Source organism: Macrotis lagotis, chromosome 6 (genome assembly GCF_037893015.1).
Source record: "Macrotis lagotis isolate mMagLag1 chromosome 6, bilby.v1.9.chrom.fasta, whole genome shotgun sequence".
In the NCBI taxonomy this organism is placed as follows: Eukaryota; Metazoa; Chordata; class Mammalia; order Peramelemorphia; family Peramelidae; genus Macrotis; species Macrotis lagotis.
In genome coordinates, this window is record NC_133663.1 from 31,400,067 (window position 1) to 31,413,337 (window position 13,271).

At 38.2% G+C, this 13,271-nt stretch overlaps 1 protein-coding gene across 1 annotated transcript in view; it reads right to left on the reverse strand.

Annotated features, from left to right (window-relative positions):
* SLC2A2 (solute carrier family 2 member 2) overlaps window positions 1–5,286 on the reverse strand; it is a 43,191-nt gene extending 37,905 nt beyond the window's left edge. Inside the window, exons 1-2 of the mRNA XM_074190923.1 lie at window positions 5,178–5,286; window positions 1,968–2,063 (exon numbers count right to left, since the gene is read on the reverse strand). Coding sequence (XP_074047024.1) covers window positions 1,968–2,063; window positions 5,178–5,192 — 111 coding nt within the window. The 5' untranslated portion in view covers window positions 5,193–5,286. The remainder of the gene's footprint in view (window positions 1–1,967; window positions 2,064–5,177) is intronic.
* Between the last annotated feature and the right edge of the window lie 7,985 nt (window positions 5,287–13,271).

Consider the following 13,271-nt stretch of genomic DNA (forward strand, 5'->3'; position numbering starts at 1 on the left):
AGACAAGTCACTTAACCACTCTCATCCTCAATTTACTCCTCTGCATAATGGGAATAATGATAGCACCTGACTCTCAGGGTTGTTGTGGGGATCAAAGGAGTTAAAGTTTCCTGCCAGCCTAAAAGGGCTATATAAAGGTTATCTCATCTTCATCATCATCATCATCACTATTACTAGTGAAGGGAGCATTTCAAACCAAGGAGATCCAAGGAAATATTGACATAGAGATTTGTTGTTTATTTTTGATAAAGACTTTTGAAATTGTAATGACACTATTCTTGCATAACACTGTTTAAACATAAACTGGGAAGCGGATGAATGGAAAAGGGCTTTGATTTAAGGGTCAGAAGCTCTGGCCTTTCTTTCTGGCCCTGACCTCTTGGACCCTGACTGTGTTTGCCAATCTCTGGGCCTTTTCACTTCTTCAGTTCACAGGAGCAGCAGCCTTCCTGACCCTCTTCCTTGGAGCATTGAGGTGGTGACTAAAGAGACCACCACAGAAAAGCAGACTGACTATTCCAGTCTAGGAAGATGCTTTGGACCAAATACAACTTGAATGAGGGGATCTGGGTTCAAACTTGCCTGTGTGACCTTGTTCAAATCATTTACTTTCTAGACCTCAGCTTTTCACCTAGTCCCATGGCAGTTGGTCCCTACATAGCCAATTGACCAGGAAGAATATCTTATTTTAGGGCTGTTGTTCTGGGCCCTACCCATAAGTGTCTTCACCCCCATTGTGAAGGATGAAGGGATTTGAAGGTACAAGATAGAAACTGCCCCAGCCTTAGGATTATCAGATGTATGAAGGATTTGGGGAGAAGAGGACATAGGCTAAAACTGTCAAGACAGTTTTCACTCATAGGGAGTAATAAACCCTTGCCTTGGGTTCCACATATCTGGCATTATAGAGGAAAAGGACCAGGTCTAGTGAAGAAAGAAGAGTATTCTCTCAAAGCTTCCTGGGGAGAAATCCATTTTATTCTGGATCTATAGGTAAAGAATTCATGTCATCTCAATAAAGCCTTAGCTCCTCTAAGGCAAGGAATCATGCAACAAAAATCTGACTTCAGGTAATTTTAAAAAATAGAAGGTAACTTTCTACAGAACCCCCAAGAATTTGACAACATCATTAATCTTTATAGTAATTGTATTTGGAAGGTAATGAAAGGTAGTTAATATCTTGATTTAATGAAAAAAAACTGGGGTGAAGGAGCAGGCAGCCCCCCTCCACAAGGTCCATCAGATGCAGCTGCAGACTGACATCAGCATTTTCCATGAGAAACTGGTGTTTCTCAAGCATGACCAGATTCTGCTTTGTTTTTATTTTCTAGCCCTTATGCTGGGTCCACTATGAATTACATGCTCCATTAAAAAACCCATCTCTTTCTTCTAACTGAGCCCCTTCTAAGGTTCTAAAGGAGCAGTCTCTGACCCCCCAGTATTATCACACAATACATGCACAGGGTCACCACACACTAAACCTTTGCCTTCTTAAGTAACTTAATCCTTATTTTTCCTTGGAGTTTTCCTTAGACCTGAGTGTTAACATCATGGGGAAACATTTTTCTCCTGGTTTTCTTTTGCACCTTGATGCTTCTCATTCCAGATTATCTAAAAAATATGAATGAAAGCAGACTCCCCCCACCACTCTGTCCTTTTCCTTTTAAAAAAATAAATAAAACATACCCATTGTGCATGTGAACCTTGACATGTGAGGTTTGCAATCACTAATGATTATCTTTCTCTTTTTACATTGAAGCTTGTTTAGTGAGTGTCAAAGTCAAGGTATTTCTTAGGAAACATGCTTGAAATACCTGTCTGAAGGCCAAAGATTGTCCTGTGCCCCTGCACGTTGGTACAGTTTATCTCTTGAGAACAAATCTATTGGTGACAGATAACACTATGTCACTGACGAAGGGCTTGTGAAAAGAACAGACTAATCTGGTCTTCAGAAATATTTCACTTGCCTTTTGGGGTGCATTGATCACTCCAAGGTTGTATCCAAACTGGAAGGAGCCCAGCACTGCAGTGAAGACAGCCAGGAGCAAGGTACCTGTGAACTTCTGCAAAGGGAGCACAAGGCAGAATAAAAGACCTGAGTAAATTCCTGCCAACTTGCGCACATCATTTTTAAAGACCTTCAGTCTGGACTGGATCTGTTCTCCTTCCCTCATTCTGGGCAGTATGTCCTATACATTTGACAGATGTTTTTAATATAGGAATGTTAGAGCAATTAATCATTTCTTTTTCCATTGCTGTTGCATTATTAATTCAGAATTGAACTTGAGGATGTCTGGTCCCAGGTGGTTAGTACCAGACAGCCTTCTTTTCCTTAAATATATTTTAAACCTTTTCCAGCTGAGGCTTCAACATCAGAATTATATCTATGAGAATGAAACTTGCAGAAACTGATAATTCTTATCACAAGCATCAACTTAGTAATAACAGTGACTAGCAGTGAAGAAACAAATCACTAATCAATGTTTAATAATTAGCAAAGGAAAATTGAATCTGGTGAGTGTCAACTGATTTACAAAATTGACTTCAGATCTGGAGTACAGCAACCAGTTTATGGAGCATCACCATTCCTGTAGAGTTGGGGTTTAAATTTTTTCCTTTCTTCCTCCCTTCCTCCTTCCTCCTCCCTCCCTCCCTCCCTCCCTCCCTCCCTCCCTCCTTCCTTCCTTCCTCCCTCCCTCCCTCCCTCCCTTCCTTCCTTCCTTCCTTCCTTCCTTCCTTCCTTCCTTCCTTCCTTCCTTCCTTCCTTCCTTCCTTCCTTCCATCTTTTTTCTTTCTTGGTGTCCTTGGTAAAGCCTATGGATCCTTGTTCAGAATAAAGCTTTATAAAATGCAAAGAACTGCAAAGGAAACTATTTATTTTGAAATTCAGTTACTGAACTATTTTTAAATGTTCAGAGACCCTCCCCTAGTTGAATAGAGAAAATAATAGCAAAATCACAGAGTTTACAAGTGGAATGGAACACTATAGATATCAATAAAAGCCATGATAATGAGTGACAATTAGACTGTGTTCTTTCCTAGTCATATAGATTTATTGGTCATTGTTATAGAAATATTTACTAGCACATCAGAATATTAATTGTATGATGATAACTTATGTTCATTTATTTACTAGGAAGCTCTGCAAGGTCCCAAAGTGTCTTCTGAATTTCTATGGAATTATATTATGTCTAGAAGTTATGCATAAATATGGCCTATTATATTCAAATTATTTAAAACTTGAAGTCATCAATAGTGTATATATATATTTATATATATGTATATATATTTTTTTCATTTTTATCTGGGACTGTGAAGCTAGACTGCTCTCCATCTATGAAAAACAGCTTGTATATACTGCAGTAGATGAGTTCTAAGGCATTGCTTAAGACCCAGATTGGTTAACTGTCTTCCCAAAAGTTATCCAGATAGTGAATATATTGGAGGCAGGCTGTGAACCCAGTTCTTTTTGGTTCCATTCCCAAAACTCTAACAACTTAGCCATGCTACTTTTATGATGATAATGATGATGATGATGATGATATATATATATATATATAATCATTATTATCTTTGTCATTGCCTATAATTTTAGTGGTAGAGAACTCCCTTTATTAATAGAGAGAATTAATTGATCTATACTTAATATTTTATCAAGCTATTTGGGAATGCTAGAAAGCTAAGTATCTTTTTGACTGATAGTCACTTTCTTTAATCATAGAAATGATGCATGATATAATTTTTTCTGACACATGACAACCAGGATATGTCTGAGGTCAAAAAGTCAGACGACCCGACTTTTTGAGTAGCTTTCCATACATTATAAAATGATGCCTCTCATGATGATAAGGAATCGATACATCAATTAGAACAAAAACATCAAACACACACATTATCCCTCAGTGCTGCTGGAAATGGATTAAAATAAAATTGGGAAAATTTAACAAAATAAATAAAAATATACTGAAACATAAATAATATATTTTAAAGCAAAGCCAATATGTGCCTCACCAGTATAGATAAGAGCCCTCATTTCTGTATATAATAATGGCAGCTTACAGATAATTTTTTTACAGTAATCAGTAATTTGTGACTATTAATGAATTGAGGGTCTAAAAGGGGCTCCCAAAATCACCTATTTCTTCTTCTCAATGATAAGCCACTCTGATGGTGAGTTACAAGTCCTATTCATTCCATCTCTACACATTCTTTAAGGGAAAAAGTCTCCAAATCTCAGGATGGGAGAAACCTAAAGGACTTTGGATTCTAATGAACGGTGCAGCCAGGCACAAGCTGTCTCTCCGATATCCTGGACATAATTCTTTCAGTGAAGAGTTCTGGTAGAGGGGAGTCTCACTACCTTTGGAAGCAGCCCATTCTGTTTTTGGACAGCTTTGTTAAAAAGTTCTGCTTCAGACTGAGCCCAGGTCTGTCCCTCTGCAACTTTTTTCTCATTGTATCTTATTCCTAAGGGACCAAGCGAAATAAAGCTAATTCCTCTTCTATTTCATAAACCTTCAACAGAATGCCATCCCAAAGTCTTTTCTTTCAGCCTAATTAAAAAAAAAAACACAGCAAGTCTCTTTGGGTTCTAGAACCCATCCTGGATTTATTTGCTGGATAAACACCTCTGGTGCACAATTAATTTAGTAACCCCCATCTGAGATAGGGATTTGCTCCTAGTAAAGATTTGTTTGTTATTTATTTTTCCCTTCCTCAAGCTCTTCCAAGGACAAAGGATTTTTATCTACTACCTTGTTGATTGTCTTTCTTGATTTAACCTCACTGCTCCTAGGGAATCTCATTCTTCCTAAAATCTTTGAAGAGCCTCTCCTCCCTATCTGTAGAGGCTGATTCTTTTTATGCATCCCCTCTTCTTCCCTTCTAAACATAGACAGGATCAGGAAAGTCAAAGGAGAGATAGTTTGCAGTATCATTTTGAATGGGGAGGTTGTTCCTTAACTGGGAAAGTTTGTTCCATATCAGATACCTTTTATGAGAAAGCCAATACTGGAGCTAGATTAAGGGAATGACAAATGAAAAAGTAATTGTTGCTGTCTGTGGTACCCACACACCCACTACTCCAGTTCTATTCCTGTGGATGCTGGCTTTTGGCAGCTTCTTCATTGACTTCCCAGGGTCTGATTCCTAAATGAATACAATTTAAGGAAAGTTACCTTGTCTTCTGTCATTGTATTGGTCAGGGTGCTTTCCTTTACTTCTGAGTCTTGGAAGAGATCCTGGGTGCACACAACTGCTCAATGAGTGCATGACTCTTGGCTACAGAGAGATCTAGTTATACATTGGGGAAAGGAGGAGCCAGAACCAGGGAAAAAAGGCATGTCTGGTGCGAAGGTCTAATAACATGATTTAAGGGAGACTCAATTAGCAACACTCTTTGTCTTTCTGCCTTCTGATAAAATTCCCTTGTTTTACCTGGGAACAATTAAGGCTGAACAAATTTCTTAGTTATAAATTAAGGAACCAGAGGCTCTTTCTTCCTCAGCATGACATTTCTAATAAATAATTGATTTTGGTCAGTATCTTCCACACTGTTCACAAACCTGATTCTCAGGAGGGAAAATGAACCTGTGAGAATATCTTCATCCCCTGCCAATAGCCATGTAGAGGGTATGCATTAGAAAATATAGGGAGGGGAAAATTAGTAGATGGAGAAAGTTTGTATTGTATCTTTCTCTACTGTGTTCCCCTATTTCTGGTCCCATTAACTTGTGCAGCATTGATCCACTCCAGGGAGATTTTTGTTTGAATGTATATAAAGAAAAAGTGAAAAAAAGAGGGATTGACGTTCCATGACCGAACCGAACTTTAGACTGACTGTCTTGATAATAGACTCTAAAGCTCCTCTCTCAATCTTGGCTCAAAATCCTCTGTGGAAATATCAGACTTTATGAGTTAACATTGAGTTGCTAGGAGTAAAGATTAGAGACATTTTGAAAAGACTTGAAATGCAATTATACATGTCCAATGCACAATTATAATGCAACTAGAACATTTATGTCTTATTATCTAAATGTATGCCTTTTTTCAAAGCTCTTAGATGACAACAGTAATAATAGCTAATATTTATATAACACTTTAAGATTTGCAAAGAGCTTTACATATATTATTTCATTTGAGTCCATTATCTTTATTTAACATATCAGAAAACTGAGGCTGAGCTAGGTCAAATGACTTGCCCAAGTTTATACAGTTGGTCAGTGTCAGAATTCAAACTCGAGTCTTCCTGGCTCCAAGTCCATCATGCTCTCTACTATGCTACCTATCTGCTCTGACTATGCAGAGTGCATTTTAGGGGGAGATCATTTAGAATGTGATCTATGGCCAGAATATAGATCTGGAAAGGCACATTTTATATAAAAGAACATATAAATGTGTTTCGGTAGGGGTAGGAAAAAAGATGTTTAGCTGAAAAAGTCTGGAATCACAATAGGGAAGCATGGTGGACTCCATTTGTATGGAGATTAATAGAATCAGAGTTGATATTGATGTTGGGATACAGTAAAGATCACCCAGACAGAAAGAAAAATGATGATGAGTTCAAAAAATAAAATTGTAAGCTTGATACAGCATCATAATGACATAGTGACAGAAGATGTTAATTATTTGAACATCTACCAGAGCTCTTCCTCTGTCCAAAGCGGGGCATCTAATGTATTCTTTTTTTAATTGTTTTTGAATTTTACAATTTTCCCCCAATCTCGCTTCCCCTCCCCACCCTGCACAGAAGGCAGTCTGATAGTTTTTACACTGTTTCCATGCTATACATTGATCAAAATTAAATGTGTTGAGAGAGGAATCATATCCTTAAGGGAAAAAAATATAAGAAATAGCAAAATTACATAAGATACCCTTTTTTAAAATTAAAAGTAATAGTCTTTGGTCTTTGCTTGAACTCTACAATTCTTTCTCTGGATATAGTTGGTATTCTCCATTGCAGATACCCCAATATTGTGCCTGATTCTTGCACTGATGGAATGAGCAAGTCCATCAAGGTTGATCATCACCCCCATGTTGCTGTTAGGGTGTACAGTGTTTTTCTGGTTCTGCTCATCTCACTCAGCATCAGTTCATGCAAATCCTTCCAGGCTTCCCTGAATTCCTGTCACTCCTGGTTTCTAATAGAACAATAGTGTTCCATGACATGCAGTTTGTTAAGCCATTCCCCAGTTGATGGACATTCACTCAGTTTCCAATTCTTTGCCACCACAAACAGGGCTGCTATGAATATTTTTGTACAAGTGATGTTTTCACCCTTTTTCATGATCTCTTCAGGGTATAGACCAAGTAGTGGTATTGCTGGATTAAAGGGTGTGCAAATTTTTATTGCCCTTCAGATGTAATTCCAGATTGTTCTCCAAAAATGGTTGGATCAGTTCACAGCTCCACCAATAATGCAGTAGTGTTCCAGATTTCCCATATCCCTTCCAACATTGATCATGTCTTTTCTGGTCATATTGGCCAATCTGAGAGGTGTGAGGTGATACCTCACAGATACTTTAATTTGCATTTCTCTAATCAGTAATGATTTAGAACAATTTTTAATATGACTATGGATTGCTTTGATTTCCTCATCTTTAGATTACCTCCACATATCCTTTGACATTTGTCAGTTGGGGAATGGCTTGGTTTTTTTTTTTTATAAATTTGACTCAATTCTCTATTTTAGAAATGAATCCTTTGTCAGAAATACTAGTTGTAAAAATTGTTTCCCAATTTACTATATTTCTTTTGATCTTGGTTACAGTGGTTTTGTTTGTGCAAATGCTTTTTAATTTAATGTAATCAAAATTATAGTTTGTTTTTCATCTAATGTATTCTTAACTTACGAAAGGCAGATCAAGCAATAAAGGGAAATTCGATTTGGTCTGATTCTCTACAATAGGGAAGAAATAAGGGGAATCTTGGTGGGGTTAGGAGGAGTGAATATTTCATCCTGGAATTGTGAAAGGGGACAAAGGAAAAATCAAGAGTCTGATAAGCACTCTAGATGTTTGGAAATCAAATTTCAAGGGATTCATACAAAGAATTCTTATTGAATTGATTGAATGCTATAAACAAATTCTATGGGGTTTAATTATCTAGTATGTTTTTTCATACAAACATATATACATACACACACACACACACACACACATATATATACATACATATATATTATTTAGTCAGTCAGTCATTCAGCTCTAGGACCAGAACAAATTTTACAAACATAATGTGCATATTTTTCTTCAAACACAGTTAAGTGACTTGCCCAGGGTCTCACAGCTAGGAAGTGTCTGACACTGGATTTAAACTTAAGGGAGTGGAACCTTCATGATTCCAAGTCCATGATACCAAAATTATTCCTTGTTTCCCCAGAAAAATTCTTCTTGTATCATAGCCCAACCTTTTTCTAACTATAGATTGAACTCATTTTCCCTGTTCTGTCCTTGTAGTTCTCAGTTTTCATTTACTCACCAAACACTGGAAGCCCTAATCAAGCTTTCCTTTTTGTTTCTTCCCTTGACTGTTTTCTCAGGTGCCTTCATTGTCTTTTTTGTTTACTTCTGACTTAAGCCATGGACTATTTCCCTATCTTATCTACTGAGGATAGAACTGAATGTTTGTCATCTGAAATAATTTCTCATCTATGAATGGGTCTTATTTTGTTAGGTTTTTGTGTTTAAGAGCTCTGATAGATGGGTTTTAAGAAAATCTTGGTTTAATCAAAACAGCAAGACTGAGTGATGACTAGGCCTGTTTACTCTTTCTTAGGTTAAGAGTATCTTGAATTAGTAAAAGAAAACAGTCTGAAACCATCATTACAGAGCACAGAGTAAAGGAATTGCTATATTGAGGATATTTAATTAATTGCTAGGAGGCATCTTATAGCTGAAACACAAATGAGTAAGCTAAATTGATCGAGAGTCAATAGAACACTAGTCTGACCTTGCTTGTTTAAATGATTAATAGAGATCCTTATGGGTGACAGGGAGCCACTGTAAGGTTATTAAGCCTAGTCATGATATTGTCAGAACTGCACTTTAGAAAAATCAGCTTCATAGCTGATTGGAGGATATATTGGAGTGGGAAGAGACTTTTGGTAGAGAAACTAACCAGATGGCTACTGTCTGTCCATGATTTTGAAGAGAATCAGTGACATCACAAGATGACATCTTGATTCATGGATGAATTGAATTTAAGTGAGGCAGAGTAGCACAAAGTCATCAGCCTCATTCTCTCTTCTAGAGATTTCAAAGTCTGGTGGCAAGACAAAAGTCAGCATGCCTGGTGAAAAGTCAGGATGACTGGTTATGACTCGGGATGCAGTACATGACCTTGGCATCTTCCATGCTTGACCAAGCTCTAAGCACTTCACAACAGCAGCTTCAGACACCTTCGTGGCCATTGAAACAAATTGTTCTCATCTGTTCATTCCATCGTGGGGAATCTTTACATCCCCCTAATTTACCAATGGTTCAAAGCCCCTCAACTTGGTTTAGCCCATCTGATGAGAGGACTTTGCTGGGGTATGACCACAGCATATGTCATGGTTTCTTGGAACCACAAATAAAGTGCTGGTAGACACCTAAGTTAGATGAGCAACCCTGAAAGGGACTCTGCAAGCCCTCTCACCAAGAGGTGAAAGTTCTCTTTAAGCCATACATCCAATCAGAAGAAATTGCAGTAGTCAAGGCATGAGATACTAAGAACTGTATTAGGATGACAACTATGTTGATAGAGAAGAGACATAATGAGAGACATGAAGCAGAGGAGACAAAATTTGGCAACAGATTTTTATGTGTGGATAGAGAAAGTGAGGAGTCAAGGATAAGATATCAAGGAGGAGAGGCTGACTAGAAGGATGCTGCGATCCTCTATAGAAATAGGAAGGTTGGAAGAGGGGAAGATTTGGAGAAAAGAAGTCTGTTTTGGACATGTTAAAAGACCAATGGGACGTCCAGTTCAAGATCATTTTTGTCATCAAGCAAATGTTAATGTGGGACAGAAATTCAGGAGAGGCTAGAAATAGATACAGAGAAATGGGAATCCTCTGCAATGAGGTGACATGTGAACCCAAGAACTCAGAGGAATTGCATGAATATTATCAGCTTTTTTTGTTCTCCATAGTTCTAATTTTGGGATAGAAGCAGCTAAGCCTAGTTCAATCCTGTGGATGGGCTGTATAGGAAGTCTATGTTATATGTTGTACAGTTTCTGGATCACTAAGGAGGGATAGCCCTCCTCCACCTTCTATCTCATGTGCTTCCCACGTGCTGCCTGCTATATTACACTGATAAGAGGAAATCAGGTACCAGAGCAGGGTGGGTGGAGTGGGGAGGACTCAGAACAAGGAATCTGGTGATTCTGACACTGGGTTGTGGCTGCTTTCCAATCTTTCCCATTGGCTGTAGCAAAGGACCACAGGAGGGAAGAGGAAGGACCTTTCCCCAGAACTCCCTGGAGATTAGAAGTTACAGGCCAAGTGCATCTTAGATGTTTTGTTAGCTCCAAAAGGGCATACTTCTCTGGAATGGGATTAGTAACTCTGCCCTTCTTCCTCAATAAAATAATCACACAAATATTTTAAAGAAAATGGCTTAAGAATGGCTTATTTATGAGTAGCATGTGCCAAGATTAATAAACCATTTTGTTGCAAGAGTAACAATGAGGAATGATTTGGGAGATAATGGATTTAGTCCTGTCTCAGACCAGCCATGTGTGACTTTGGCCAAAGAATGAATGGGTGAATGAATGAATGATTGAGTGTTTATTAAAAAACCTACTATAGGCCAGGTATTTTGTTGAGTACTAAAGATAGTTATAAAAAATGAGATCTTCCCTGCTCTCAAGGAGCTTATATTCTTCTAATGGGAGATACCACATACATAGAGGAATGGTCACCAGGAAAGGGAGTTTTGACCTGGGGAGATACAGAGATGGTGAGTGGGATTCTAGTTCAGTCCATTGTCACTTTGAAGAAACAAAGATCAATAAAATTGATCTGATAATATTTAAAGAGCAAGAAAAAGAAGTGTCAAGTGTGGAAAGGCATCCCTGACAAGTTTGATGGCAAGATTCTCTTGCTGGCTAGCCTCTGATTCTTGGTTTTGACTGGAGATGGTGGAGAAACATGGCCTGAGGTCATCAAGAGTCCTCATCATCTACAGGTCTCAGTTTCCTCTATTCTTAACATTACAAAAGCCCTATCAGTTCTGACCTTCAATGCTTCTGCTTACCATTGGAATTTAAAAATTTATCATCCTGCCTTAGATAGAGTAAACACTTAATAAAAATATTTTGAATTTCATCTGGCTGACTCAGATGACCTTTCCTTCTTACTTGGAATTCACTGAGAGAATTCTTGGGCAATAGGCTCAGGTCTTGTTAGGAAGGGTGGTTCCTCCCTTCCCCACTCCATTGAACTAGAAGCTATTCTTCTAGGACCTGGAATGATTCACTCTAGTCTTCACTATTCCTAGAATGGAGGGCCGATTACTCATGTCAAATTCTATCGACAGATATGCTTGTAAGGCAATTTCTCCAGGAGGACCATTCCAAATGAATTAATCATGGTGCAATTCAACAAAAATTGAAACATTCTGTAACATTTGGAAGATTTTTGAGATTTCTGAATCATCTCAGGTTAAATTGACTATTAAAATTCTTTGACCCATTCAATCAAGGCTGAAAAATAATCACAACACATCACAGGGTCTTTGTCTTTGGTCAATTTGCTTTTGATGTCTGTGGGTTAATCATTTGCTAACTGTTTACAGTTTCCTATCACTACCTTTAATATATCTTTCTTTCACCCATACTCTGCCAGGGTAAAAATGGTTTTTGTAAAAGATCTGACCAAATATCCATAGGGTTACATCTGGAAGGAATTTTACAACTCATTTAGTCCAAATGCCTAATTTTACAGTTGGGGAAACTGAGGCACACAGAAGTTAAGTTTCTTACTCAAGGTCATAAAGGTATTTAAACTGAGGTCTGACTCCAGTGATCCTTTCACTGCCCCATGCTACCATCATTATGTTTTTTTTTTAAGTTTACTGTGTTTTTTACTAATAGGTAACTGATAAAAAGAACTCAGGTCAAATGTTGGTTCATGTGTCAGCTGCTTAATAAACACGAACGTGTCCCTGGAATGTACTGACAAGCAGATATGGTTAAACTGATGATCCTATCAGTCCTTTCCCTTGTACAGTCCTCAAGAGCATGATCCCCTGATATTTACCTCTCAGATTTCCTCTGAGGAAATCCGGTTGCTCCTTTCCTGTTCTTTAGGACTGTTCCTGTCCTTAGGACTGCTCCTGGGAGCAGGGACTGCTGTTTCACAAATGGAGACTTGATGCCTAGACTCATTACTAGCAAGAAAATACAAGTCTCTTCTCACTAGACTATTTCTCTGAGTCCTCCTGGGTTTGAACTAGTTCAAAGCAGTTCCCCACTTCAGCTCGAGAGCTGGGAAAGAAACAGAGACAAAGATGTTCTGTGTTTTCTCCCTCTTAAGTACTCTCGATGATAAATGGTGTTTCAGCGTCTATCTCATAATTATTGCTCCGACAGAGAAACTCAAACTAATATTAGAGCCGATCCTTTTGTAATTGCTAAAAGCCTCCTGTCTGACTCATCTGCTGTCCTGACTGCTCCTGAATTCTCTCCCAGGGAGATTCCACTTAGCAGTTTTAATCTATTAACTTTTGATGCTCTAGAGGCAGCTTTCTGGTAGTTCAGTAACCCCGGGAAGTTTCCTGGCCCTGGAAGCTTACTCTTGGAGATGATGCCTCACCTCTGGGATTGGAGGATGGAGAAGGAAGCAGGAGTAGTGGGTTTCTCTTCACTGTAGGTCTTGATAAACTTGTACATTATAGATTGGGCCCTTTTCAGATGTAAGTTGACCACTGAGATGTCCTCAAACTCTGAGGTGGTAACATCTTTTGGTGTCATTGATTCTCTGACTTTTCTCTGGGCTCTTTTGACCATATTGTTTTAGGAAAGAATATAATAATATACCTTGGATTGTTTTTCACATTTCACACCAGTAAGGAACCAATATGCAAATAAATCTCAGAAGAATGTAATATTTGATCTTATGACCATCTTACTTAGATTCATGTAATATTTGAGTAAGAAAAGACTGGAGAAAAGAATCATCCAGTCATGGTCCCATGACATCCATGACTCCTGAAATTTAGTTGCACAAAGTTAGAACCACCTCACCTGATTCTCAGGTCAGTGATCTTGAAGTCCAAGAATTAAAT